Here is a 24809-nt window from a genome sequence, read left to right as displayed (position 1 = left end):
ATAAGCAGATGCAGATGTTTGTACAAGGTTAAGTTAAATCAGGGTTTCTTTTTAAGATGTGAACATGCACGTGTGTCTCTGAAAGGCATTCATCTTCGAAGTGCTAAATTCTTAAACAACAGCAGGTCCTTTCTAAGATAAAAATCCTAATTGTAGTTTACTAATCAACCTTTTTTTGCCCTTCTCTCTTTTTCAAAAATCATAGATTTTTATACTTTAATTTTATCCCATGAAGCTCTGATCCTCATTTAAAACAATCAGGATCACTGTCTTCAGATTGGTGCATCATTTAAACATCTTTCACTGTGTGTGTGTGTGTGTGTGTGTGTGTGTGTGTGTGTGTGTGTGTGTGTGTGTGTGTGTGTGTGTGTGTGTGTGTGTGTGTGTGTGTGTGTGTGTGTGTGTGTGTGTGTGTGTGTGTGTGTGTGTGTGTGTGTGTGTGTGTGTGTGTGTGTGTGTGTGTGTGTGTGTGCGTCATTGCCTCACTGTTTATTCTTTTCTTTTTTCTTTCTCGTGTGACGCTGCATTTGTCTTCAACACGTTCCTCTTCATCCATCCTGAATCCATCCACCTCCTCCTCATCCATGCTCATCCATGTTTTCCCAGCAGCCACTGCAACACCCCCATGTGACTGCGCTGATGGAGGGGTGTCTTTTTGCAGGTCATAGAGCCTCCTTCCTGAACACTGACTGCAAACAGGGCAGCACCGGACTTCTCCTTAAAAGAAAAAGCAGAAAAAGAAGGAATTCCCCCTCGTCGTCACGATCCTCTGAAGGAGTGTGAGTGTGTTTGTGTGTGTTGTACTGTGTGAATGTGTGTGTGTTTATACATGTGTGCCAAACCTCAGGAGTCACTGCACTGGCCCAGGCTCACGCACACTGACAGAACGAGTCTCACTCTCCCTTTAAAGAAATCATTTTGTTTACATACTTGAAGCAATGCACTTTTTTTTTTATTTACTGCCCAGATTTGTCGGCGATTCTTTTATTTTTTTTGTTCCAGGATATATATTTAGTTTTGAAGACTGTGGAACATTAAAGAGGTCAAGGTTTTTTTTGGGGGGGGGGGGTAATTTTGTGGTAGACATGCAAACATTCAGGGAAATTCCTTTTTCATTCATGAATTACGTTGTGACATCTTCCTGGTTTGCCTTCTGTTATTTACCGTTGTTGTTTGTGCCAGTCTGAGTTTGTTGGGGGAGTTCAGACTCAGGTTATTGAGTTACACGCCTCAAGTGTCCAAGAGGCACAGAAGGGTGCAGGCTCTTTGTGGATTTATGAACTTGAAAACAAGGAGGAACGATTCGCTGCCTGCGAGTTGATGCCGTATAAGCTATTTCTCATCACTGACAGATGTCCCCACAGACTGAGGGGACAGACCTGCATGTGCAGAACTGGAAAGGACTTTTGATACGTCTTTTTTTTTGTAAATCACTAAGAGCACATTTTCTATGGACAATAAAAGCGCTCTTGTTTTTTCATTCTTTTTTCTGGAAGGATGACCGCATTCATTCGACTTCAGTGACTAAACAGCTGTATTTTATAGATTAGCTACAAAGCTTTTTTCATTTGTAAAATAATGCAAAATTGTGCTGTAATACTATTTGAGCTGTAATCCATTTTTACTGTACAGAGTGGCCTGTAAATGAATTGGGGACATATGTTTAAATGTAAAGTAAATATGTAAAACTTCCTTCATAAACTCAAAAGCAGTTTTTAGAAATGTATCTTAAAAGTCTGAAGGAAATCTCTTTTTATCTTAGTTACTACTTTCAGTCAAATTGATGTGATAAATGTGGATGCCATTTCTCCAAACATATGAATTTAATGTATAGATATCATGCCATAAACAACACCACCAGGTCAATCATATCAACTCTGGTATCCCAACAGAGAAGTGTCTCTTTTACTCAGCCGCCTCCCGTTTTTACTGATTAAACTGTTTTTTACCATTTCCTTCTTATCTCCAATTCTTATCTGTGCAAGTCAATTAACTTTGATATATAACGTTTTCCTGTCTGATGTTTTTTGCTTAACGGTTGAAAGCAAGGTACATCCTACCGTGCAGATGGAATAATCAGATAAAAAGGGGCCAGTTTACAAACCTGGATGGTGAACACAGCCTTTGTGGTATTTCACAGCGGATGGTTTTGGCAAACATGTAACATTTTAGGAAATATACTTCTAACTTGGCTAAATGTTAATACCACTCTCATTTCTTGGTAGCGTCAAACATGAAGCCAGCTGTCTCATAGCCCAGTGTAGCATAACGTCTGGAAACAGTTGGCCTGCCTCAAGCGTATCTTTACAAATCCTGAATCAACGACTGAAGACTGGACTCGGGCATCTGAAGCACAGCTGGAATAACTCGAAAATATGATTTTAACCACTGAAATTCTTAAAGTCAAAAGCTAATGAACAAGAAGCAATGTGAATCTTTGATTTAAGCAGAATATCTGAATGAACTATTCTTAAATGTTTATAGTCTCATTATTTTAAAGTCAAGCATTTGTATTGATTATTGGTCCATATAAATATGTTTTTGTTACTTGTCCCCTAAAACGTTCTGCTTACCCTATTTAGAAACATTTATAACCAAAGAGAGATGAGGCATACACTCACCAGGTGGTGCTAGAGCTGCTCATGCTGTTCACATTTCATCATAAAGTGTGATGATGAGCCTTCTTACACCTCATTCCTCCTTACTCCTAAATCAAGAGTTCAACAATTCAATAAAAAAAGCTTAAGCAAAGTGTGTATGATGATTACTTAAATTAAATGAATTAAGCAATACTAATTTATAAACTTGTTTGATTCATCAGCTAGTCCTTAACACAGGGTACATTTAACGTAATTAACAATTAAGAATTATTTATAATAAATTGTAAAATGTCCAATAATTCCCAGCTTCAGCAGTAAAACAGTTGCACTTACTCTGTATGTTGCCTTCACACTGAAGTACCCCGCAGTACAGGCGTATTGTTTGAAGACAGTAAGTAATAACTATTTTTATTGTCCCTTATTTTCCCTCGTGAACAACTGGAGAATCCAATATCTTTGGGCATCTAAAAATGTGTCAGGCCAAACAAATGAATCACTGTTTGATAGCACTGGTTGCTAACACTCAGGGAGGACACATTTCTCTACAGTAAGGAGTCACAGGGCCAAAAAGGTGAGAAACCATTGATTTAAAGGAATACTGTTACTTTCTTTCCTCAGAAGAAATCATGATATTGACTGAAGACAGCGGAGTGACACAATCATGTTGTAACAGATCATTTTATTAAAAAAGTTGTTTTTGTATAGATGCAGAAATGTTCAGTTTAAATACAATCTAAAATTAATCTTTTATATATTTATATTTTGTTATAACACTGGGAATGGACTACTTTAAAAACAATTTGCATCTAGGAACAATTATATAACCAAGTAGCAATTAGCATGGCGGCTACGACAAAAGCATGAAGTAGAGTTTGTATACAAATACACAAAGCACAAACAATAAAACACACATATTTTCAAACGTCTTGTCTGTATCAAACCCTAATAAATAGTGTAAATCCGACAAAGGAGGACAGCTCAAACATTATTCATTGATCACCTGTTCATCTCCTTTCTTTATAAATACAAGAAAACACTCCTGATCCGCGTCCCTGTCACACACGTGTTAGTTTGTCCAGAGTGTTTTCAGTTTGAGTCCTCGAGGCTGCTGCGTTTCTGTTCAGTTGTTTTGCAGAGCCGGACCATGATGCTTTGCAGGCTGGGCTCCACAATACCGAGCAGGGGCCTCTGCAGGGGGTCCCCGTTCCAGCAGGCCTCCATCAGCAGCCAGCACTCCTCGTCGAAGGTGGGCAGCCGCTCGGGTCTGGCTCCTGGGGGGGGGGGCGGGACAGAGTGAAAACAGGAACAATACAGCCGCTCCTACAGCTCTTGAAAAGCTCAATTCAAGCACAGAATATATTTCCATCTTTCAAGCCTTTATAAATTCAATTGTAAAAGTATAGTTTATAGAATGTCTTTATACCTACAGCAATGTTTAGTGTTGTTTGGTGATTATTTAATGCCAAACAGCTCTGGCACGCTTCGTGTCTGACCTGACACGGCAGGAGAAAAAACATGTATGACGACATATTGTTTTATTGTGAATATCAAATTGTTTTGGTTACAAAACAGACTATGTAGATAAAACACCAGATTTATGTTTTACGTTTACAGCAATAAATATGTGGTCTGCTCCTAACTTTCAAAATTAAATTCATTTATTTAACAAAACTTCCTTAACTTTAATCTAATTTAACTTCATGAAGAAATTAAACAAAAATCCAGTTAAATAGTGTTCAAGAGAGTCTCTCTAGCCACGACTGTAGATGCCAAAATATATTAAATATTAAAACCATTTATATTAGCTCAAATAAAACCGCTTATGTTAAAAATCTACAATATTGCACATCTCCTGTTTTTTTTTTTACTGTCATTGCGATGGAGACAGCTTCCTTAAACAATAAGCCACAAAGTGATTTTAAAGTAATCTTGTTTTATTATTGCATGAGAAGCCTCTTTACGTTTTGTTTCTGACACTTTGTCACTATTCATGACATCATGGGTCGACCAATGCTCAAAATCTGCTTTTTCCTCGTGAATCTGTGACACCAGAGAATCTGAATGAATGCATTACAAACATCAAAGTGTCACCGGAAGATGTTTGCTCCGCATGGATCCGTATTATTAACACATCTCCAGATAACAACACCAAAACTATCCAATCAGTGCGTTCCTGTTTGTGTAACATCACGTTCTTGGTAGGATTGTTAAAAGTCAGAGCGAACACAAACCGAACCCTTTTACTTTTATTGATCAGGGAACAACACACCAAACTGCCGGTGTGAAAGCAACGTTTACCTTTTTTAACGTTATTCCAGAGCTGGTCCTTGCTGGCGCATTTCTCAAAGGATTCTGGGAGTTTGACTGAACCAGTGCAGAGGTACCAGAAGAGGATCCCGAAGGCGTAAACATCAACAGAGTTATCGTACTTTCCTGTCAGGGGAAGAATCACAAGCGGAGGAACCTTAAAAAGACTAATAAATAACTTTCCTGCACAATTTGGTATCATTTTGAAATAAGATAACAAATGTCAGTCCTGACACACTTCCTGGAGACACTGGTATAGGTCATGTGACTGCTCCGTAATCGTACCTGTAAAAAGCTCCGGGGCCATGTGGATGGGCGTTCCTACGATGCTGCCGGACATCATGGCCTCTGGTTTACAGAAGCCCAGGTCCGTTATCTTTGCACGATTTTGTTTGTCTAACTGGAATTGAAATGACATCAAAAAAGGGGGCTCGTTATGTCTGTGCACTGCTCGTCCATGGAGCCCCTGAGGTGTTATAATAAAGTTGTACTAGAAACAAAAAACACACACAAAAACCCCTCAGAAGTCACAGACTAAAAAAAGGTTTGCTGAGTTTTTAGCTGCTCTGAACTTACCAGAACGTTCTTTAGCTTTATGTCTCTGTGCAAGAGGCCCTGACCATGCAGGAAGCGGATCCCCTCCACCACGTCCAGAGCGATGAGAAGCCTCTCCTTCAGTGATAGACCAGCCTGGGAGACATGGGGACAGAAAGGAGAAGACTTAGACTTAAAGCCGTTTTGCACCCAGAACGGATTTACATCACAGATGGTGATGACGATGAACTGAACTTTTATTTCATGAACAAATGAATTTTTCTTGCCCCTTTTGAACATAAAGGAAACTATTTCAGTATTTATTGTTATATTATTTATACCTTGAAAGTTTTTGGTTATTTTGCTTCTTTTTATTATTATAAATAATTGTTCTCATGTTTGTTTAGTTTTGAACATCTTCAAAAAATTGAATAAATTGACATCCAAAATATTCACATCAATACTGGAGAACGCGTTATCTTTTTGATTTCTCAGCACCAACAATTATACAACAACATCTAAATGTACCACAACATTAAGCATTGGCATCAAATTTGAGTTTTGATTATTAATAATAATAATAATAATAATAATAATAATAATACATGGGATTTCTATAGCGCTTTTCCTAATGTTCTAAAATGCTTACGATCAGTCTATGTATGCATAAATATTTGTTGTGTAGTGTGGACAAAGGCATTATTGTAATTTGATTTATTGTATTTTTTGGGCAAAAATATAAAAAAAACAACATGGATACTTCAAACTTCAACATCAAACTGGTAAGAATCAGCTTTAAAATGGAAGTAACGAGTTAGATTTGACCAAATCCAATAATATTCCTCTAAGTCACCTTGAGGCCTGTGTAGAGGTCTCTGTGCAGCCGCTCCATGATGAGCAGCACGGCGATGCTGGACCCCCCCCCGTAGGTGTGATCGATCACCGAGCCGTGCAGGTCCACCAGCCGCTCGTGCTTCGGCAGGGACCTGAAGAAACACACATCCAAAGGAAAGAAAGACACTGTGTCAGCCATATGATCCTTAAAGAATCCCTTTGTTATCTTGAAGTCACAGGAAACTCATGCAAGTCTTGTTTGCCCACATTAAGGCAGCTTTTTACACTCGTCATGCATTCCTCAGTTTTATGGCAGTTGGAGCAGACGAATATTAATTAGACGCTTTCAACAACTGATGTGAGCACAGCAGAGCCTCGAGGCTTCCACACTGAAAACACTAGGAGGAGTTTGGCCTTCACAGCAAACGGTGAAACTGTCATGTTCAATGTCCAAACTTTTAATAAATGGAGCAGCTCAGACACAGCGAGTCATTGGAAATGTTCAATCCTCACCTCCTGCCTGTCAGTATAATTCACTGACAGCTGTGATGACTATTCCGTTTTTGTAATTAAGGTTTGATGTGAAGAAAACCTCTGAAATATCTCTACGAGAAACAGGTTTGCTGCTGATATAACAAGAACAAAGCAGCTGTGTCCGTCTGTCCGTGTGTGTGATGTTTTACGCTCACTTAATGATGCATGTATTCAGTATGCAGGATTTGCACACACCTTTGTAACATTTGTAGCCAAAGACATCTTTCCACACTGTGAAGAATAACGTTTCTAACCAACTCACCTTGTGTAGTGAAACTCCAGAGCCAGGTCGTTCCAGTGTTTATCATCAGGCGGGACCACAGACTTCAGGGCACACGGGTAGTGTCCGCCCCAGCTGTCACACAGGTACACCACGCCGTACTGACCGCGGCCCAACTCTCGGCCCAGCTTAGGCTTGCCTGTCAGAAAACAAGTTTGGATTCTTTATTAGCCGGGTGAGATTATGATTGAATGAATTCACCTTAATGTAATGAAGTATTGTATCTAAAGACGTATTGTCTCTCGATGTGTTGTTCTCACACTGAGTTCAGTCAGAAATCTGTTTGCTTATGGTTACTTCATTCGGATGTTTGAGCTTCACTGTGCAGAATGATGTGCAAACTTTAGACACTAGAAGACTGTTTTATTTTCATCTGAATAAAAATGTCTCAGTAAATATGAGTTTAATACTTTATAATAAACTAAGAGAAATCTTTGTTGTAATGTTCCAAAACGTTTTAAATGAACAATTTGTATAATATGATGAACTCCCCAACAAAATCTTAAAACTGGGGGAAAAATTACAAGAATTTGTATTTCTCACTGGTGGATCTTATCCAGGTTGTTAGTAGAGTTTCAAAATGCAAATAAAAAGAAATGAAACCGGGGCAATAGATCAAATAAAGAGAGTAGGCAATTTATTGAAAAGTGCATTTGAACTCAAACAGGCTGTTCATCAGCCGATCAAAGGTTTAATACCATTGCCTTAAAAATTCAAAATCAGTGCAAAAACCTGGCTTTCATGTCATTTCCATTCAGGCATTCACACTGTCATGACCTCCTGGTGACAAAATACCTCTCGCAACGCTCCATCGCTGCCGAGGTTGGACGCAGTAAGATGGTCTTTTTACATTTCTTAAAAGATCCTGTGGGTTACGGGACGAAAAAGTGGTAGACCCAAAATAATGTCACCTGCGCTGAGCGGGAGGATCCTACGGGCTGTCCATAAAGACACAGGCCGATCCTCGACCCAAATGACTTTTTACAGTATTGAAAAGTTGTTCTGGGAGGTACGTCAGCTCTGTGAGTTTCACTGTATGAATGAACAGAGGGAGGACTCTGTGGTGACTCACCGTGCAGCAGCACATCCCTGAGGGAGCGGCTCTCCAGAGACAGGCGGGCCAGCCGGGGTGCGTGGTCCTTCCTCACTCGCAACCACAGGTCCTCGGTGCGCTCCAGACGCCCCGTGTGTCCTTCCTCCAGCTACAAACACCAACACATGACATAACATCCCGTGGTTAGCATTAAAACAAGCTGCTAAATGACTCGTTTCATTTAACAGAAACTGTTGAAGCAGCCCCTAATGTGCCGTACTCAGAGCCGGATGAAATGGATAGATTACACTAAGCAGTCTGTAATATTTGGGCTCCCTACTGTACGTGCATGTTGTGGTAAATAAATCTAATTACTTTTAACAACCTCATGAAATCTGCGGCAGTGCCAGAAAATGCATTTTAGGGAGCTTTGAGGCGCTGGATCTTTTTAAATCAGGTGCTATGAAAATAATTCTCCAACAGGAACGACATTCAATGCTCGCAGGCTAATAAGCTACACAGCTGAACTAGCAGCATTACACAACAATTATCAGATGAATATAAAAAATAAGCAACAAAAAGCTAATTCAAAAGATCACAATCCAAATCATAGCCACGACAGGAGATGAATAAATAAAAATACTGTAGCGATGAGCCACACGACTGTAGCACTGCCTTCAATCCAATCCACTTTATTTCTAAAAACAGAGGGTTTGCAAAAGTGCTTCACAACGAAGATACTATTATAACAAAATATAATATTACAAGAATAGATAAAAGGCACGTAAAGGCTATGGACAGACAATAAAAGCATACAAATAGGTAGAGCGTAGCTCAGACTGACTCGAATGCGAGGGAAAAGAGGAGGGTCTTTAGGCCGGACTTAAACGTTTGAAGAGTGGGCGACAATTTGACATGGGGGGGCAGGTTGTTCCAGAGCCTGGGGGCTACTGCTGAGAAGGCACGGTCTCCCCTGGTCTTTTTCTTGGTTTTAGGGACTACCAGCCGCAGCTGATCAGTCGACCTCAGAGCCCTAGAGAGGGTGTACACCTGTAGGAGGCCGGAGATGCACTGAGGGGCCAGCCCATTAAGCCATTTAAAAACAAACAATAAAATCTTAAAATGAACTCTAAAATGGACAGGAAGCCCGTGGAGGGGAGCCAGAATAGGTGTAATGTGCAGCCGAGCCGCAGCGTTTTGTACCAGCTGCAGGCGTGCCAGCAAAGTCTGGTTTAGGCCGGCATAAAGTGCATTATAATAATCTAGACGAGTCGAAACAAAAAGGCATGAATTACACGCTCAAAGTCCAAAAAGGATAAAACCGGTTTAATTTTTGACAGGAGCCTCAAGTGATAAAAACTGGACTTAGAGGTAATGTAAGTAAGAATGGAGAAACCAGCTTGAGTGCGCGAGAATTTGAAAGTAAATAGCCGAAAAAAATCTGCCCCTTCCTTCAGACTTCCTTACAGAGCCCCTCCTCCAACACACACAAACGCGCACATGACCAATGAGGGCACGAGAGAAGTTTGTGCACAGATGGAAGGCTGACAGGCAGGTAGGCCATCCAGTTATTTTAGCCGGGCTGGCTAAAATGATTGGTCGTGCTTTTTACAGCGCTACGGCTTCCACAGATTTTTTTATGGATTTATTGTCAAAGCATTTAATATATTCATTGCTATCGGGATGTTAAGAGCATTCCATGGAATATGACAAAAAGTGTTTCTGAAGTGAATTACATACCCCACCTTTAACCACAGAGTTTATCTTTTTATCTAATTCAAAAGCACTGCCGATTTTGACGCCCAGATTAGTGACCATGGGTTTTGCATACGGGTGCAGGGAACCCAGGTCAATGGAAGGGACATCCCCATTTGGCCCAAACACAATGACCTCCGTTTTGCTCTCATTTATATTTTAAAAGTTTAGCGCCATCCAGGCCTTTATGTCATTAAGACAGTCAACCAGGGGCATCAGAGAGCTGGTGTTTGTTTTTAGGGGCAGATATATTTCGTCATCCGCATAAAGGTGGTAAGAGACGCCATATTTTCTTAAAAGAATTCCAAGGGGGAGAAGGTATAAAGAAAAGAAAATAGGCCCCAAAATAGAACCTTGGGGAACTCCGCAGGATAGGGGGGCAGAAGACGATGTAAAGTCACCAGGCCTAACAGAGAAGGATCTCTGGGACAGATAGGACATGAACCACTCAAAGGCAGTGCCCCTGATACCCACACAATGCTCTAGACGAGAGATAAGGATGGAGTGGTCAATCCTATCGAAGGCAGCTGTGAGGTCTAAGAGCATAAGAATGGCAGTCACCAGAGTCTGTAGTGACCAGAAGGTTATTGAATACTCTTAGAAGGGCAGACTCAGTACTGTGAAGCGCTTTAAAACCGGACTGAAAAATATCAAAAATATTGTGTGCATGTATAAAAGACTGCAGCTGTAAGAGTACGGTTTTCTCCAATATTTTTGAAATAAAAGGAAGCTTCGAGATGGGTCTGTAATTAGAGAAGACAGAAATGTCCAGATTAGGTTTTTTGATCAGGGGTGCCACAACCGCTTGTCTAAAATAAACTGGCACAGAACCAGACTCTAGGCTGCTATTTATAATTGTATGGACATTAGATCCAATAGTGTCCCATATCTCTTTAAAAAGTCGAGGAGGGACTTGTCTGTGGGTTTTAACAATGTCACTGAACGACAAAGTTCCAAACTGCTGGAAGACAGCAGTGCATGTGATGTCAATGGAGGGGTCAAAAGAGGGTGGTGAGATACAGGCTCTAATATTGCAGATCTTGTCTATAAAATAGCTTTTTCACGCACCTCAGTTGAAGCTTCAATACAAGTGGATAAAGGAGAGTTTAACATAGCATCAATGGTTTTAAAAAGAACACAAGGTTTGTTTAAATTACTAGAAATAATATCAGTAAAAGAACTCATCTTTTCAGCCTTTACAATGCTCTGATGGAGATGGATTTCTCCAACTCTCTTTTAAAATGTCATGAGTTACATGAAGCTTGTCCTTCTTTCACCTGCGCTCAGCCTACCGGCACTCACGCCTGGTAGCACGAGGGACGTCATTGAGCCAGGGTTCAGATTTAGCTCTGGGGCGCATGAGTTTCAGGGGAGCAACAATGTCAAGAGTTCCAGTGCAGGAAGAGGGAAAGGCTGAGGTTAATTGCTCAGTGTCCAGGGAGTCAGAGGACATAGTGTTAGACTGGGTTAAGTTTACAACTTCATTTGAAGATTGTAACGTACATTTCTGTGAAAGCAATATAATACACAGCTTTCTGCAGCCAGTAGCTGCCGCCGGCTGTATCTCACAACATGCTGAAACAGCAGTTTCCATGTTCCTCCACAACTTTTCAGATATTGACATGCAACATAAGTAATAATAGATGTGTGAATAAAAACACAATATAAAGAGGAACTGTTTAGAACTTTGTTCTCCATTTATGTATTCAAGTAATAAAAAGCCACTCTCACATTTGCATGTTGTGTTGGTTCCTATGCGGTGCAAACAGTTTGCAGACAGTTTGCAGACAGGCGGCTGTGAATTGCTTTGCAATAAATAAGACCCAGAATCTTTAACGACGGTAGCAGGCAGGGCAGAAAAACAGAGGGGTAAAAACTGGGCCTGGGAATTTGACCTAGAGGGGTCCGTCTCCACTAAATCAAACATACTTCACTTAAGTATTATGTAATTAACATCACATTGCAACTCGGGGGATAAGAATAAGTGCCTTGTCATGTATTATTTTCAGGATAAAAAGGACCCTGCTCTTAAATTCTTGGGACCAGGAAGGCTTTGTTTTCCTTTGATATTAATCCCTGCTTCACACTTTGCATTTCAATTCCTAACACCTTCTACATTTAAATTGCATACCAACACACCCAGAGTTTCCATCTCACCTCCACTGGCTCTAATTCCAACTCTATTATAACAGAAATATAATAATATTTAATTAAGTTGAAATATTTTCCCTGCACACAATCACTGTCAATTAAAAAAATGAAATGTGCATACTTCTGTCCTTAAAAAACCTGAAACCCACACATCATCACCCCTTCCTCCTCTAATGGAGTGATCAAAGGACGCTTGTTGTGCAGTTCTCTTTGTCAGCTCTTCCCCAAGTGAATGTTACAATAAATTATTTGTACATTCTTTAAGAAATGAAGAATTGGCCAGCGTGGAAATAAATCCAGTGATGTGAACCACACTGTCCGTCATGTGATAATTAGCATCAGAGCCATTTGACTGCAACTGATCTGCCAGATACTTCATGGAGGGTCACAGCTATTTTTACATTGAGGCTTAAAAGGCAATGCAATTCAAGTGGAGGGGAAACACCGGCTGAACACAGAGGTGCGTGCGGCCTGAGAGACAATAAGAGCTGTCCGAAGATTTTATTGGATATATAACAGAATTGTCGATACAATTTAATAATAAAAGTATATTGAAAGTGAAAGAAATCATACCAGGGCTCTCAAAGGTGCAAAGGCTTTAAAACCATGTGAATCAACAGCGAGGTCACACACTTATTGTAGTCATGTGATTAATGTCCCTCTATTTCAAATCATTTACAGTTTTACACATTCGCTGGCTGAGAAGAAACAACAGCTCTCGACAGCTAATGCTAATCTGCTAATGCTTTATCCAAACTAGCTGCCGTCATCATCATCATCAATATCAGCAATATATGTATAGTATATATATTTTTGTTAAATCAATGTTAATCGTCGCTAACCTTTGCGCAGGTCATTTTTCTTTTTAATTTCTGGCAGCGTCTGGCAGAAAACCACAACACTGAGGAATGCTCGAAAGACACGTCACCAAAACAGGCGACCACAGGGAAGGGGACCAATCTCTTTGAATACAATTATGGATTTCTCTAGTTTGGAAAATTGTTAGAAAATGTGGGAATAATGCAAGTAAACGACTCAAAAAAGGTATGCTTTGGGTCTACTGTGTTAGTTATGACACTTTCCTTAAAGAATATGGTCGGGGAAAGTGACGGCCTGGGGTCAATGATACAGAGCAAAGTGCTGCAGCCATTGAGAGAGAGAAATGAAGAAACAGGAAGGCTCACCTGGCGCAATGATGCTGCGAAGGCTTCATGGGAGCTGTTGAGGCGTGTCCTGAACTGGGAGCAGATGCTTTTGGCCAATTTGGCAGCACTGAGACTTTCTATGGCGTCCTGGGCCACTTTACGCTTCCACTCTGGAGTGATGGCCGGTGGGTTCACAAACGTTATCCTGTGGATTATCTGGAAGCAAGACACGCAGTAGGAACACTTCCTCAGAGGTCTCCATGCAGCGAAAACTCTTATAGCTGAATGTATTGGACACTGACCTGTTTGATTTGATCCCAGAAGAGTCTGGTGACAGAGGATCCTGAAGTGAAGGTGATCTCCACATGATAGGCAGCATTCAATAACTGTGGCAGATGAAACGAGTGGATAAATATACAGCCAAAGCCGTGGCATAAGCTATCAGTTAATGTAGTCTATGGAGGCAGGTGGAACTGAAGCCAAGTGGAGTTGACAGAGCATATTGAAACCTTTGTTTTGGTTTGCTTTTCTACAAACACACATAGAGACACTACCCACCAGGGCCTGAAACACAATGACCTCCTTATTCACTGACATTCAGAAAATCAGACACACTGTCAGCGCTTCAATGTTAGAAACGGATGTGTGTTGTACCTGTGTGCACTTTAAATACTGTGACATCATTTTTTTTCCAATCAACCATAAAGACCTAGAGGACGTTTCAAAAGATGTGCCCACCTGCTTGAGGTGATTGGAAGTGATATTGTGGACAGAAGTGTCCATGTGTGACTTCTCCAGACTGTTGAGACATCGCTCCAGAGTTCCTACGAAGCTCTCCCTCAGATAGTCCACAGAGCTGATCAGCTTATTGGCCACGGCCTGATTCAAGCGAACCACTATCAGCTCCTGGATCTGGTGGATGCAAGATTTGATCTCCTTTGACGTAAAGGGCTCTCCATTGGTTGTTACAATGATGTCTGCAGTTAAAAGAAGAAGGTCAGATTAATATGTGGTATTCGTGACAAACAAGCAGAGGGAAATCCTGAAGAATAACTGCAACACAATGACCTCCTTCTTCACTGACATTCAGTAAATCAGACACACTGTCAGTGCTTCAATGTTAGATGCAGATGTGTGTTGAACCTGTGTGCACTTCAGGGTCCATTTAAATACCATGACACCATTGTTTCCAATTAACCATAAAGAGGTCATTATACAGTATCTGAAAGTCTCCTCCTGCAGGCTTTTCAAAAATATTTGAAATTGCATGATCTCATATCTTCTACAAATTGTAAACACGATCTTCTCTCGATAAGCAACTCTTAAAAAAGAACATCTACAAACATGGCACATCACTAATGAACGATTAAGAGCCCACATCAACATCACTTTTGAAGGAAATGAATTCAAAAGCGATGTTTGTCTAAAACATAGCAGCTTCTCTGCACTAAACTCCTGTCTTGATGCCTTCCAGTCACGTTTCTTGAACACACAACGGAACTGAGACTGATCTTATCAAGTTGTATCATGACATCTACTTAAACACAGGCAGTGGCAGAATCTCTGTCTCTGACTTCTTTTAAATCAAGGATGAAGACTTTTGTGTTTGTCTTTCCTGTCGTATAATAAGTATTCACTTCTTACAATGCAACTCTTCTTTTTGTATTTTGTCCCTGTCTTATTATACTGTAATTGTTTTATTCCAATGGCTTCATTTGTTTTCTAATCACGAGGGTTTTTGTGAAGCACATTGTGTTGTACTGTGGTTGACTTTTTCTACCAATTAACGATGTAAACATCAGAGTCACAATGATTTCTCATGGTGGACCTTTCTTTGAATTGGCTAAAACTGTTTTTGCTGCTGCCCTCATCCACAGCAGTACATTACTGCTACTTTAACATCGATCTACTTGTGCGATCCACCACTTATTAACATATTATCTTCTTAGATAATATGAGAAAACAACCGAAGAGGAACCCTGTCTGACTTGTAGCGTGGATCCAAGGCGTTCACTCACTAACCTGTAAACTCCAGGTTGGCAGCGTCCTCCAGCAGCTGCTCTTTCATGCTGCCCAGCGTTTCCACAATCATCTCCTTCATCTCTTCTTGTTTACGGTTAGCGATGGCCATAAGGGAGGTGAAAAGTTCACCCTCTTTCTCACGGGTGTACTCCAGCCTGCGGGGTGTAATCTGCAGGTCCCTCTGCATGTCAAAGGCCTGCAGAGGAGGGGAGCAGAAACGATAAGGTCTGATGGTGATTTATTATGGGCATACCAGGTCAAATCAGTTCATGAGAATGCAGCACAACAGACATACAGATGAACAGCACCATCCTCTGACCTGGTTGATGAAAAGATCTAGACAGCGACAGTGGACCCCATTAAGCAGGTTGGCAGCCTCCACCTGCTGGTTCTGAAGCACCAGGCGAGCAAAAGGCACCAGTAACCGATGCAGCCTTTCGAAAGCCTCACCCAGTACGCTCTGGGGCTTGGCACCAGGGGCGGGTGTCTGTGTAGGGGCCCCACAGGGGCAGTTTGCCATCGGGCCACAGAGGAGGCCGAGGGAGAGCAGCTGCTTATGGAGGGCGCTCTTCTCCCTCTCCTTCTCTTTATCTTTCTCCCCACGGCGTCCGGGCTCTGGGGAGGCTGCTGGGATAATGTCAGGGATACGGATAAAACAAATGGGGTAGGAGAGCAACTCTTTGACCTTCCAGAGCTCTGCCACCTGCTCTGTGCTTAGAGAGTCCTGGTTGATGGCATAAAGTATGATGGGGACCACTCCCCGGGTGAAGTCTTCCAGCACCTCTTCTATAGGCTGGACACTCGGGCAAGGCACCACCATGACCTTTGCTTCCTGAGGACAAAGCACACAAAAATATGAAATGTTACTTGTTAAAAGCTTTGTAATTCGTAAACCACAATAAAGAAAGGAACAAATAGCCAGATTTATCAAATACAGGAATTAAAATGGCCCAGAAGAGCGCAGACCTCTACAATTGTTCTAATGATTACGATGTGTTCATGAGATATAAGTTGTAATGTGAAAACTAAATGTGTTGCTCAGAGCGTTTAAACAACAACATGGTATGAGCCTTTTCTTTGGAAGAGTTTTTGTTCTGAGTTAAGGGTCGTTCAAATGATCTTTTATTTGAACTATTAAATGTATTTATCAATTATGTGTTCAATAAAAAATGTGACCACAGTTATTGTGACATGGTTTTTTCATTTTGTTACATGCCTACTACAAACATTAGAAAAACCTACTCAGATTTAGCTTTTCAATGTCTAATGTCTTGACACAAAAAAAGTCTTGAAAAGCTCAACTTAACTTAAAGGTATATTAAGTGTACAAGTGTTCAAACTAAATGATGTTTTAAACATCTTCATCTGCAAAGGGAAAAAAAACATGTCCACACATATCACATGCTCCTTCTATTTGTGAACCCCTAATGGCACATCAATATTTGTGATGGTCTTGGGAATGTCTGCAGCAGGGCAGGGACATGACAAGTCAAAACACTTTCTTAACCCATGATGAAAAACTACTTTGACTCAAAATATTCTCAGCTTGAGAGGAGAGACCAATGCCTGGGAAAAGGCAGCCAGAGAAAAGAGACAAAATGACCCACAGCTAGACAAAGGAGACAGTCAGTCCTGTCTCCAAGAAACAAGAGCAGAGCCTGAGCAGTCTCTCTGGAACAAAGATAGCCTGCAAACATTCGTTTCAAAATCCATGTACAATGTTCAAATTGATTTAGTGCTGTCAGTTTTCAAAAACAGAACTTTGAGAAAATGTCTATCTGAGCCTGCCCAACAGAGCAAATCATTCAAGACAAATGGCCACGTAGGAAATTACAGTTTTCTTCTGTTAGCATATTTTAAGGGTAATTGCTAATTCAACAGGTCTTCGTTAACCAAGCAGACTTGTTTGTATTCATTACTTGAGTAATGCACAAAACACAAGATGGACCTCAAAACCTTTTTAGAAACAAGGTGATAGCAGAGCACCCTTTAGGTCCTCTTGTTGCTCATGTTGAGTTGGGAAGCACGGGTTGACTCTGGGATGGAGAGAAGCATAATTAGCAAGCCGGCCTCTAAAGCAGGTTGCTGTGATAACGGCAGGAGTGTGTGAATACCACAATGAGCAGAGAGATTCTGTGCCTTAGTATACTCCAACTGAGACAGGTTTGTTTGATTCAGTCAGAAGAAAACTAAAAGGGTCGATTTAAACTGCTTTGGTTTATGACAAACTTCACAACTATCCAAGTGACATGCAACTATTGACTTGAGTTGAAGATTATTTCATTATATTTCACCATGTAAATCACACTAATAAGGGACAGCAGGTCCCCACGCATCTCAGTCACATGTGAAAATCAACAGGGGTCTGAAATGGCTCCAAGCGCTGACGTTTTGGTTCCAAGTATTAATCTATAACACGCTTCTGTTTTTTAGATATGTATCTTTGAGTAGCAATGATAGAAGTTTTAAAAATGTTAAAGCTTTATTTATTCAACCAAGCAATGCCAACACATTGCTTGTCTGAGTCTGAATGAGGCAAGTCATGCAAACTCCATGCTATGGGTTTTACCAAGAAATGTACACACATTTAACAAAGCATTAAAATACAATAAAGTCAAGAATCCACCAGGAATTGAGTTATTCCATAATCAGGCACGTACTGCCTGACGCGCTTTTGTCTCAAGCACATTTTAAACATCCATTCATTGTTTATGGCAATAATGTTAGTCAACATTAGTATAAATTGATTTTAGTAGCAGAAATGCTGGATTGAAACACCTCGTGAATAGGTCTTTGTTAGCACAGCTCACACAAAACACTAACTAAAAACATTTGTATTTTGTTATTAAAACACGGCAAAGTTTTTTGTAACAATGTGTCCTAGATTTCAGTTGTAACCATGGCAAATTCATCACAGCAAAGGGTTTGGGATTTTTAACATGACCTAGTCATGTGAATCGCACCAGACCAGTGGCATTACGTAAGGGGGCGGGGCGGGCGGCCCCCAGGCAGAGTTAGGCCTATTTTCTGGGGCTGTGTGATGCTTGCGAAGGGGCCTTGGACTAAAGGATTAGAGACTAATTTCCACGTGTCACACATGATAAGGAATGACTACAATCCTTACAACATGCTAAATCAATTCCCTCCCTGAAGATATTGTGACTTTCAGCTCACACTGGCTGAATACCAGGATGACTGCCTCACTGTGTCCAAAGATTCTTCCTATTTCCATGTTAGTGCACAATAACCTGTGAATCCGTTTCTAAGAAGCGATCAAACCTAAACAAGACAAAAACAACTGGAGAGCGATGCATTTCTGCAGTAGCACGATTCGGGTTAAACACTGAACAATACAGGGAATAATCAGCTCTGCTCAGTCATCTGGCAGCTTAACTATGTGTTGAACAAAAAGGCTGGTTTAAGCCAGACACAAGGATAGGGGAAAAATCAAATCATCTTTCCTGTTTTTAAGGGAACACCACACAAAAAGGAAAGTAATGTCTGGCCCATAGGGTTCAATGATGCAACTCATACAAGGCTCTACTGACCTAATACAATGAATGATGTGTGTCCATTTCGACCGAAGAAAAGAGCATGTATGCAACTTGTATATATGTGATGTCTTTAACTTCTTATTGCTCACATCAATTATGTTCAAAGCTTCTCCAGGTGCCTTTAGAGAGCTCCCTGAATTCCCCACGGGGCAAAGGTCCATCTTTATGCCAAAAATAAACTACACCGAGTTGTTATCCAGGCATACACATTCACTTTCCCTTTTAACAAAGAAATAGCAGTAGGACTACCACGTAAACATATTTATAGGCTCTTTATCTAGCCCTTGAGAGGACATTGTACTTCAACCATTAGATCCAGTGGGCGTCTGCAGTGAGATGAAACCTACCTGTAGCAGTGGGTGATGCAGGGTGATCTCCAGTTCTGCCAGCCTGTGGGCCGGGTCCTCACATTCCTCATGGATCTCCAGGTCTTCCCGGGGCACGGTATCCCAGCGGCCACAGTTAGCTGCCAGCTGGTGAACAAGCTCGTACTGGCCGGGCAGCGCGAGGCTGAGCCGGGTCTGTCTCCCGTGGGTGAAACAAAGCTTCCGCCTCTTGCACACCGTGCCCTGGACTCCTTCACAAGCCTGTCCGGCCTCAGGGCCCAGGGGCAGCAGCCTCTCCCCCAGGAGGCAATTGAGCAGCTGGTAGCGGGCGGCACAGTCCTGGCCCAGTACCAGGATGTACGGGGCGGCGCCCACAGTGTTGCGCAGGAACTCTTCCTCATGGCTGGGGAAAGAGATGCAGCTGAGCTGGCCTGGGGGAACGGACAGAACAAAAGAGAAGGATTTTCTCAGTAGGGCTGTAACTCACTTTTTCTCATTATTTATCTATCTGCAGATTATTTGCTCTATTGATAATGTTGTCAAAATGTAAGAATGAGGTGAAAAGTGACAATGCCAATTTTCAAGATGTTGGCTTAAAATTCTTGTTTTGTCAATCCATTACACAAAGATGTTAAGTTTCCCACGATAATCTCAAAGTCAAAGTCAGCTTTATTGTCAAAATGTCTACATGTTTTATACATACAGAAATCTCGAGATACCGTTTCCGGCAGTCCCACAGTGTGACATAAATACATAAAACAAAAAAGGGCCTAGATAAACGGGGTATACAATAAGTAATAGTTTTCAACATTTTAGATGAAAAAAGCATGTTCTGCAACATTAACAGTTACTCGACTGATAAATCCATTATCTATGACTAATTGATTGGTTGCCTGATCATTGATGCCTTATCTTACTCCTCAGTAACCTTAAGCAACCCTGTCTACTAGTAAGTGAGCTTTTTTTGGAACTTTGGTCAAATTTAAAGCCGTAAATAGGGTGTAAAATGACACTTTTTATTTGTTATCTGATGATGACTTACAATATCAACAAAAGATTCTATTTAGAATTTTGAAAAAACGTCCTTGGGGCTATTGTTTTCTGATCTAGCCTTTACATGTGCAGTGCACACAGAGGAACTGATTGAACCTTCTTACAGAGGGCATCACAACTAATCCCCAGCAATGTTGAGTCACAGTCTAAACAGTTATATAAAAAAGAGAGTAGACATGGCCAACATGTCTTTCATGTAAAAGTGCATTTCTTTCTAACAGATATGTGAATTTATTGTCAATTCAATGTAGCACACGATGCATTAAAGCCAGACAGCATGACCCCTACACACCAAAACATCAGATGAAGAACTATTAAATGATCCTTTAACATCATATGTTGCCCCTTTGTGTCCAAATTCATTTGCAAGATGACTCTAGTTTGGCAGGTGAAGACATGTGTTTGGTTTTTCTTATGAAACGCAGCATTTCTTTGTCAATAATCTCGTCTTCAGCTTAACATTGTTCATTCAACACTGAGAAAATGTATGTTGACTTTCTCGGTGTACAGTGCACCAGCTCTGACTGACATAGCTACTCCTGCAGATGTGACACATTCGATGTTATCAATGTTTCATAGAAGAAAGTATCTTTATCATATGATCAATACAGCTCACTCATAATATGTGATACAGGGAGCTTTGAAACATTGTTTAAAACCACTTATCTTGGTGGTTGTAATGGAGAAGTGTGAAACAAAAAGAAAAAGAGGGGTGGGGTATGATCATTTGAAAGGTGTCTGAAATATGATACAAATGTGTCCACGGCCTTAAAGTAAAAACCTAACCAGCCAACCAAGCTCTCAGCCAGCCAATGAGTGCAGAGATTCCTGCATATTTGGAGCACTTAGTCTACTCATGCTTTTCAGAGGGGGTTTAATCTCTTTAGTTTTCCCTAACCCCAATTAACGCATTTTCCAGTCTACTTGTTGATGGATAAATCACTTGGCAGTAGAAACGTATTAGCTCTTTCTTTGTCATGCAGAATGTTGCCATATGCTGCTTTAAACATGGTTAAACATGTTCAGGTGTTGCTGCATGTGTTGAAACCTACCTGCCTCAAAAGAAGCTGATTCCGAGCTCATGGTCGATGCACAAGCATTGCTGTAATTTTGCCTGATTTCCCGGAAGAAGGCATTGGTCTCCTTCAGGTTCTTCTTCAGCTGTATGGTGTGTTTGTTGTAGCTGTTAAATGTCCTTGTTAGTTCCCGAGCTAAAGGAGTGGTTTTCTGTTGTTGCACATTTCCCTCCATGGTGAACAGATAGAGCTGCTGTCTTCCCCTTGTTGTACACGGTTAGCAGGTGCCAAACAACCAAATCAGTTGAGATGCTCAAAGGTCTGTGCAGTTATCTCCCCTTTAAGTTGACATGACGTGTGTCCAATGCCATACACCTGCTAGGCTGTGCAATACTTCACTTGTAGTCAGTTTAACATTAGTGTATTAGTGCTGGACATTTAACCCTGCAGTGTTTGTGTCCGTGAATTACGCTGTGCATGTGTCTTTAGTTGTTATGATGTTGAAGCCGACTAGCACTAGCTCGACGTCGTCAGTTGCGTTTCATCGGTTAGCGAACAAAGTAATGGCTATGTCGGCATATTTCTTAGTTAACACCAACTGTCTGACTGAATTCAGACAAATAAGTGTCTTAAAAATAAAAAAAACACAGTCACTTGTTGCCGACTAATGTGCTAAATATTGTGCGTGTTGCGACCTAGCCGTGGTCCAGACACCGTTAGCGCTGCTAGCCAGATGGCATCTCCAGTCCGTCCTCGCCTTGGCCTGGCACAACACGCATCGCCTTTAACTCCACGGAAACAGCCCACTGCCCCGATTCACAGCCATACAGCACTGCGGGTAAACAAATGGTGCCCGGTGATGACAGTTGCCTCCGAATGACAACCCGAGCACGACAAAAAGCGTTGGCGTTTTCCTGGAGATCTTCCTAAACTGGCTCTGGCCCGGACTAGCCAACGGACATCTTTCTCCCTGGAAAAGGACGGCGAAACAACAACATGAACTGTTTCCTGTTTTGAAGATGATGAGGAAGATTAGAAGAGCCAGTGGTGGTGCAGGGCGAGGTTGTGTCTGCACCAACTCACATAGCTGAGACCATCAAATCTCTGCAGTCACAGCGCAAAACAGAAAGTCGACACAACCAAAGTTTGGCAGAGGAAAGGGCGGGGTTCGGGGTGAAGCACTGCAGTCTGGGAAATGTAGGAATATCAAAATAGTATAGATTTGGATAATAATACATTCAGATTTTCTTAAGAAAGTTTGTCACTGTAGGTATTTTACCTATTTGAAGAGTGTATTGTGAGTGCATTAAAGTGTCTTATATATGCCTATTTTATCTAAGTAAAGGATTGCCTTTAATATGTAACTATGAAGTGTACTATGAACAGAACCAAATATTGCACAGTAGAATGTGTGTGTTCTATAAAATATAAATAGTGATCAGTTATTAAATAGTGTAAAGGTTGGACCATGTCAAAGTTAAATACAATCAGATACAAAAGATTAGGGATTTTAGGTGTTAAATTACAGCAGCTAATGAGTCAGCACATTCAGACTTTTAAGTAAGGAAGTTTTCTGCAGTTTTCTTTAACTTACGCATTGCAATTGGGCTATTGACGAAGAAAAAAGGATAACCAGTTTTGAGCACAGGACTCCATACGAATAATGAGCCCCCTCTTCTGGCAGACATACCGAATTACATAAACAACAGCGTCAATGTTTTGTGAGTGGTCTATTCTCTCTCTGATTTCATAAATGACAAAATACAAATCATGATTATTTATGGTGGAAATAATGTGGAAATGTGACCCACTATTTTAGTACATTTCAAGATGTAGAGCATTTGATTTCTATTGATCTATTCATCAGCTGTGTCAAATAATAATACATTGTGAAGAGGATATTAAACAGTGAACATGTGCTTATTAGGTAAATATGTGACAGAGCCACTTGCTGTCTTATTTGGGTTAAACCAACTGTTCAAACCATCCAACACATTCTTATAACTTGCAGGGTGCCCTCCAGTGGCCAACATCTTTAACGACATTTATAATCCAACCACTTGCTCTTTTCTATAATGTATTTCTCTCAGGTCAGTAGGCAACAGACTGTCTGTTTAGGGTGAACCTGACTAAAAGGTAAAACACATGCAAGCTCCATGAAGTCAGCCAAGGTTTTTGAATCGATGTTTGTCATCAGGATGAGGATAAAATGATATCATAGTTATATCATTAGAAGTATTTTCACATAATGATACCAATGATATCTCTGAGTTTATTAACAGTAAGTGCTTGCGACTGTAACTATGCTATTCCAGTGGCTCTTTTCACAGTTATTGAACACCGCAAAATGGTGTCAAGCGTTCAATTCTCTGTACATATGTCGTTTAAATGATCATTTTAACTAATCTAAAAGGTTAAAAATAAAATGATTGTTCTGAGCAATATAGTTGTCACATTAATTGTTTCTATGTTACAACAGTCTATGGTTACAACTAGGTGGATGTTTTACTTAGTTAAAAGCAATAGTTCAATGTCAAAACATTAAAATAGAATGATAAAATATTGCATAAAGAATGTCACTAAAATGTTAATAGTGATGCATAAAAGCATATTGCTGGTAGTTGGTCAAAGGTGGAACAATTTGAAAAATGTGGGTGGTTTAATTTTCTTTATTAATTTATTCTATGTATTTTTATTTGTTGTTGTTGTTGTTGTTGTTGTTGTTGTACATATTATTATATAAAGTAAACAAAGCTGTCAAGTTAATGTTGTGGAGTAAAAAGTAGGATATCTCCCTCTGACTTGTAGTGGATACGAAAATATGAAGAAGCAACTAGTACCTTACATTTCTACTTTTAATTTTGTGTTGCGCTTGTTGTACATGTTTTTGCACACCGATTGTAACATCAGTAGCACACACGCTGGGAGAGCATGTTGTGCTCCTCATTAGAACTACGAACATATACTTGAATCTAAAAGAAGCAATAGCCTGCCACAGCTTGGAAATAATCTGTTTGAAATAAAAGTCCTGCTTTAAAAATGTTTCAAAGTAATACTTCAAAAGTCTTTACAGTAACATTTTTGAAAATGTTTGTATTCTAAATTAATAGATTATATGTTGTGATGCATAATAATTTACTATATCTGCTGGTTGTTAAAGTGTGGCCAATTTTAAATTTGATTTCATATATAATATTTCATATCACAGTCATCTAATTCTACAGAGTACAGTTATCATAGTGCTGTAGTAGAGTACAATAACGTAGAATACATGGAAATGCGTGTATAGTAAATTAGCACATACGTCAACGTTGTTATAAATAGGCTACAGTAGCCTGAAGTAAAAGTACTTAAAGGTAATTTCCACCACAGCCAACCATCGGACCTTTTAAGGTACACGGACTACTGCCATTAATAAGACATTCATGTTGCAGTCTGCTGCTGCTGCTATAAGTTTGCACTGTGAAGCATCATAGAACAACCACTTGGATTGGAGTTTGAAGTTTGTGAAAAAATAAGTCTCATTACTTTGACTTTAAAAAGTAAAAGTAATGTTAATTATTTCCCTGGGAAGCTTAACAAGGAAACAAAAAACGGACCTAAATATGTGATTGCACACTCCCCGGCGCTGCCCCGTGTCCCATATCAAGCGCTCCTCTGTGCAC

At 40.5% G+C, this 24809-nt stretch overlaps 2 protein-coding genes across 4 annotated transcripts in view; one reads left to right on the top strand and one right to left on the bottom strand.

Moving 5' to 3' along the window:
* The window catches only part of celsr2 (cadherin, EGF LAG seven-pass G-type receptor 2), a 60383-nt gene extending 58432 nt beyond the window's left edge, over positions 1 to 1951 (top strand). Inside the window, exon 34 of one of the 3 annotated variants that reach the window (XM_079681261.1) lies at positions 662 to 1951. In XM_079681261.1, coding sequence (XP_079537387.1) covers positions 662 to 668 — 7 coding nt within the window. In that variant the 3' untranslated portion in view covers positions 669 to 1951. Of the gene's footprint in view, positions 1 to 606 lie in introns of all 3 variants that reach the window. The other 2 variants (XM_079681260.1, XM_079681259.1) reach the window with 2 other exon arrangements.
* A 1308-nt stretch (positions 1952 to 3259) lies between these two features.
* dstyk (dual serine/threonine and tyrosine protein kinase) lies at positions 3260 to 22310 on the bottom strand. The gene is made up of 14 exons (XM_079680964.1): positions 21181 to 22310; positions 19097 to 19506; positions 15515 to 16027; positions 15196 to 15391; positions 13912 to 14150; positions 13476 to 13559; positions 13213 to 13389; positions 8162 to 8291; positions 7072 to 7228; positions 6295 to 6427; positions 5484 to 5597; positions 5193 to 5307; positions 4899 to 5033; positions 3260 to 3871 (listed from the first exon to the last, which is right to left on the bottom strand). The coding sequence occupies exons 1-14, from the start codon at positions 21377 to 21379 to the stop codon at positions 3687 to 3689; spliced, it is 2787 nt and encodes a 928-aa protein (XP_079537090.1). The 5' UTR covers positions 21380 to 22310; the 3' UTR covers positions 3260 to 3686.
* Between the last annotated feature and the right edge of the window lie 2499 nt (positions 22311 to 24809).

Source organism: Notothenia rossii (assembly GCF_949606895.1).
Source record: "Notothenia rossii genome assembly, chromosome: 5".
NCBI classification, from domain to species: domain Eukaryota; kingdom Metazoa; phylum Chordata; class Actinopteri; order Perciformes; family Nototheniidae; genus Notothenia; species Notothenia rossii.
This window is presented reverse-complemented; position numbering and strand designations above follow the sequence as displayed.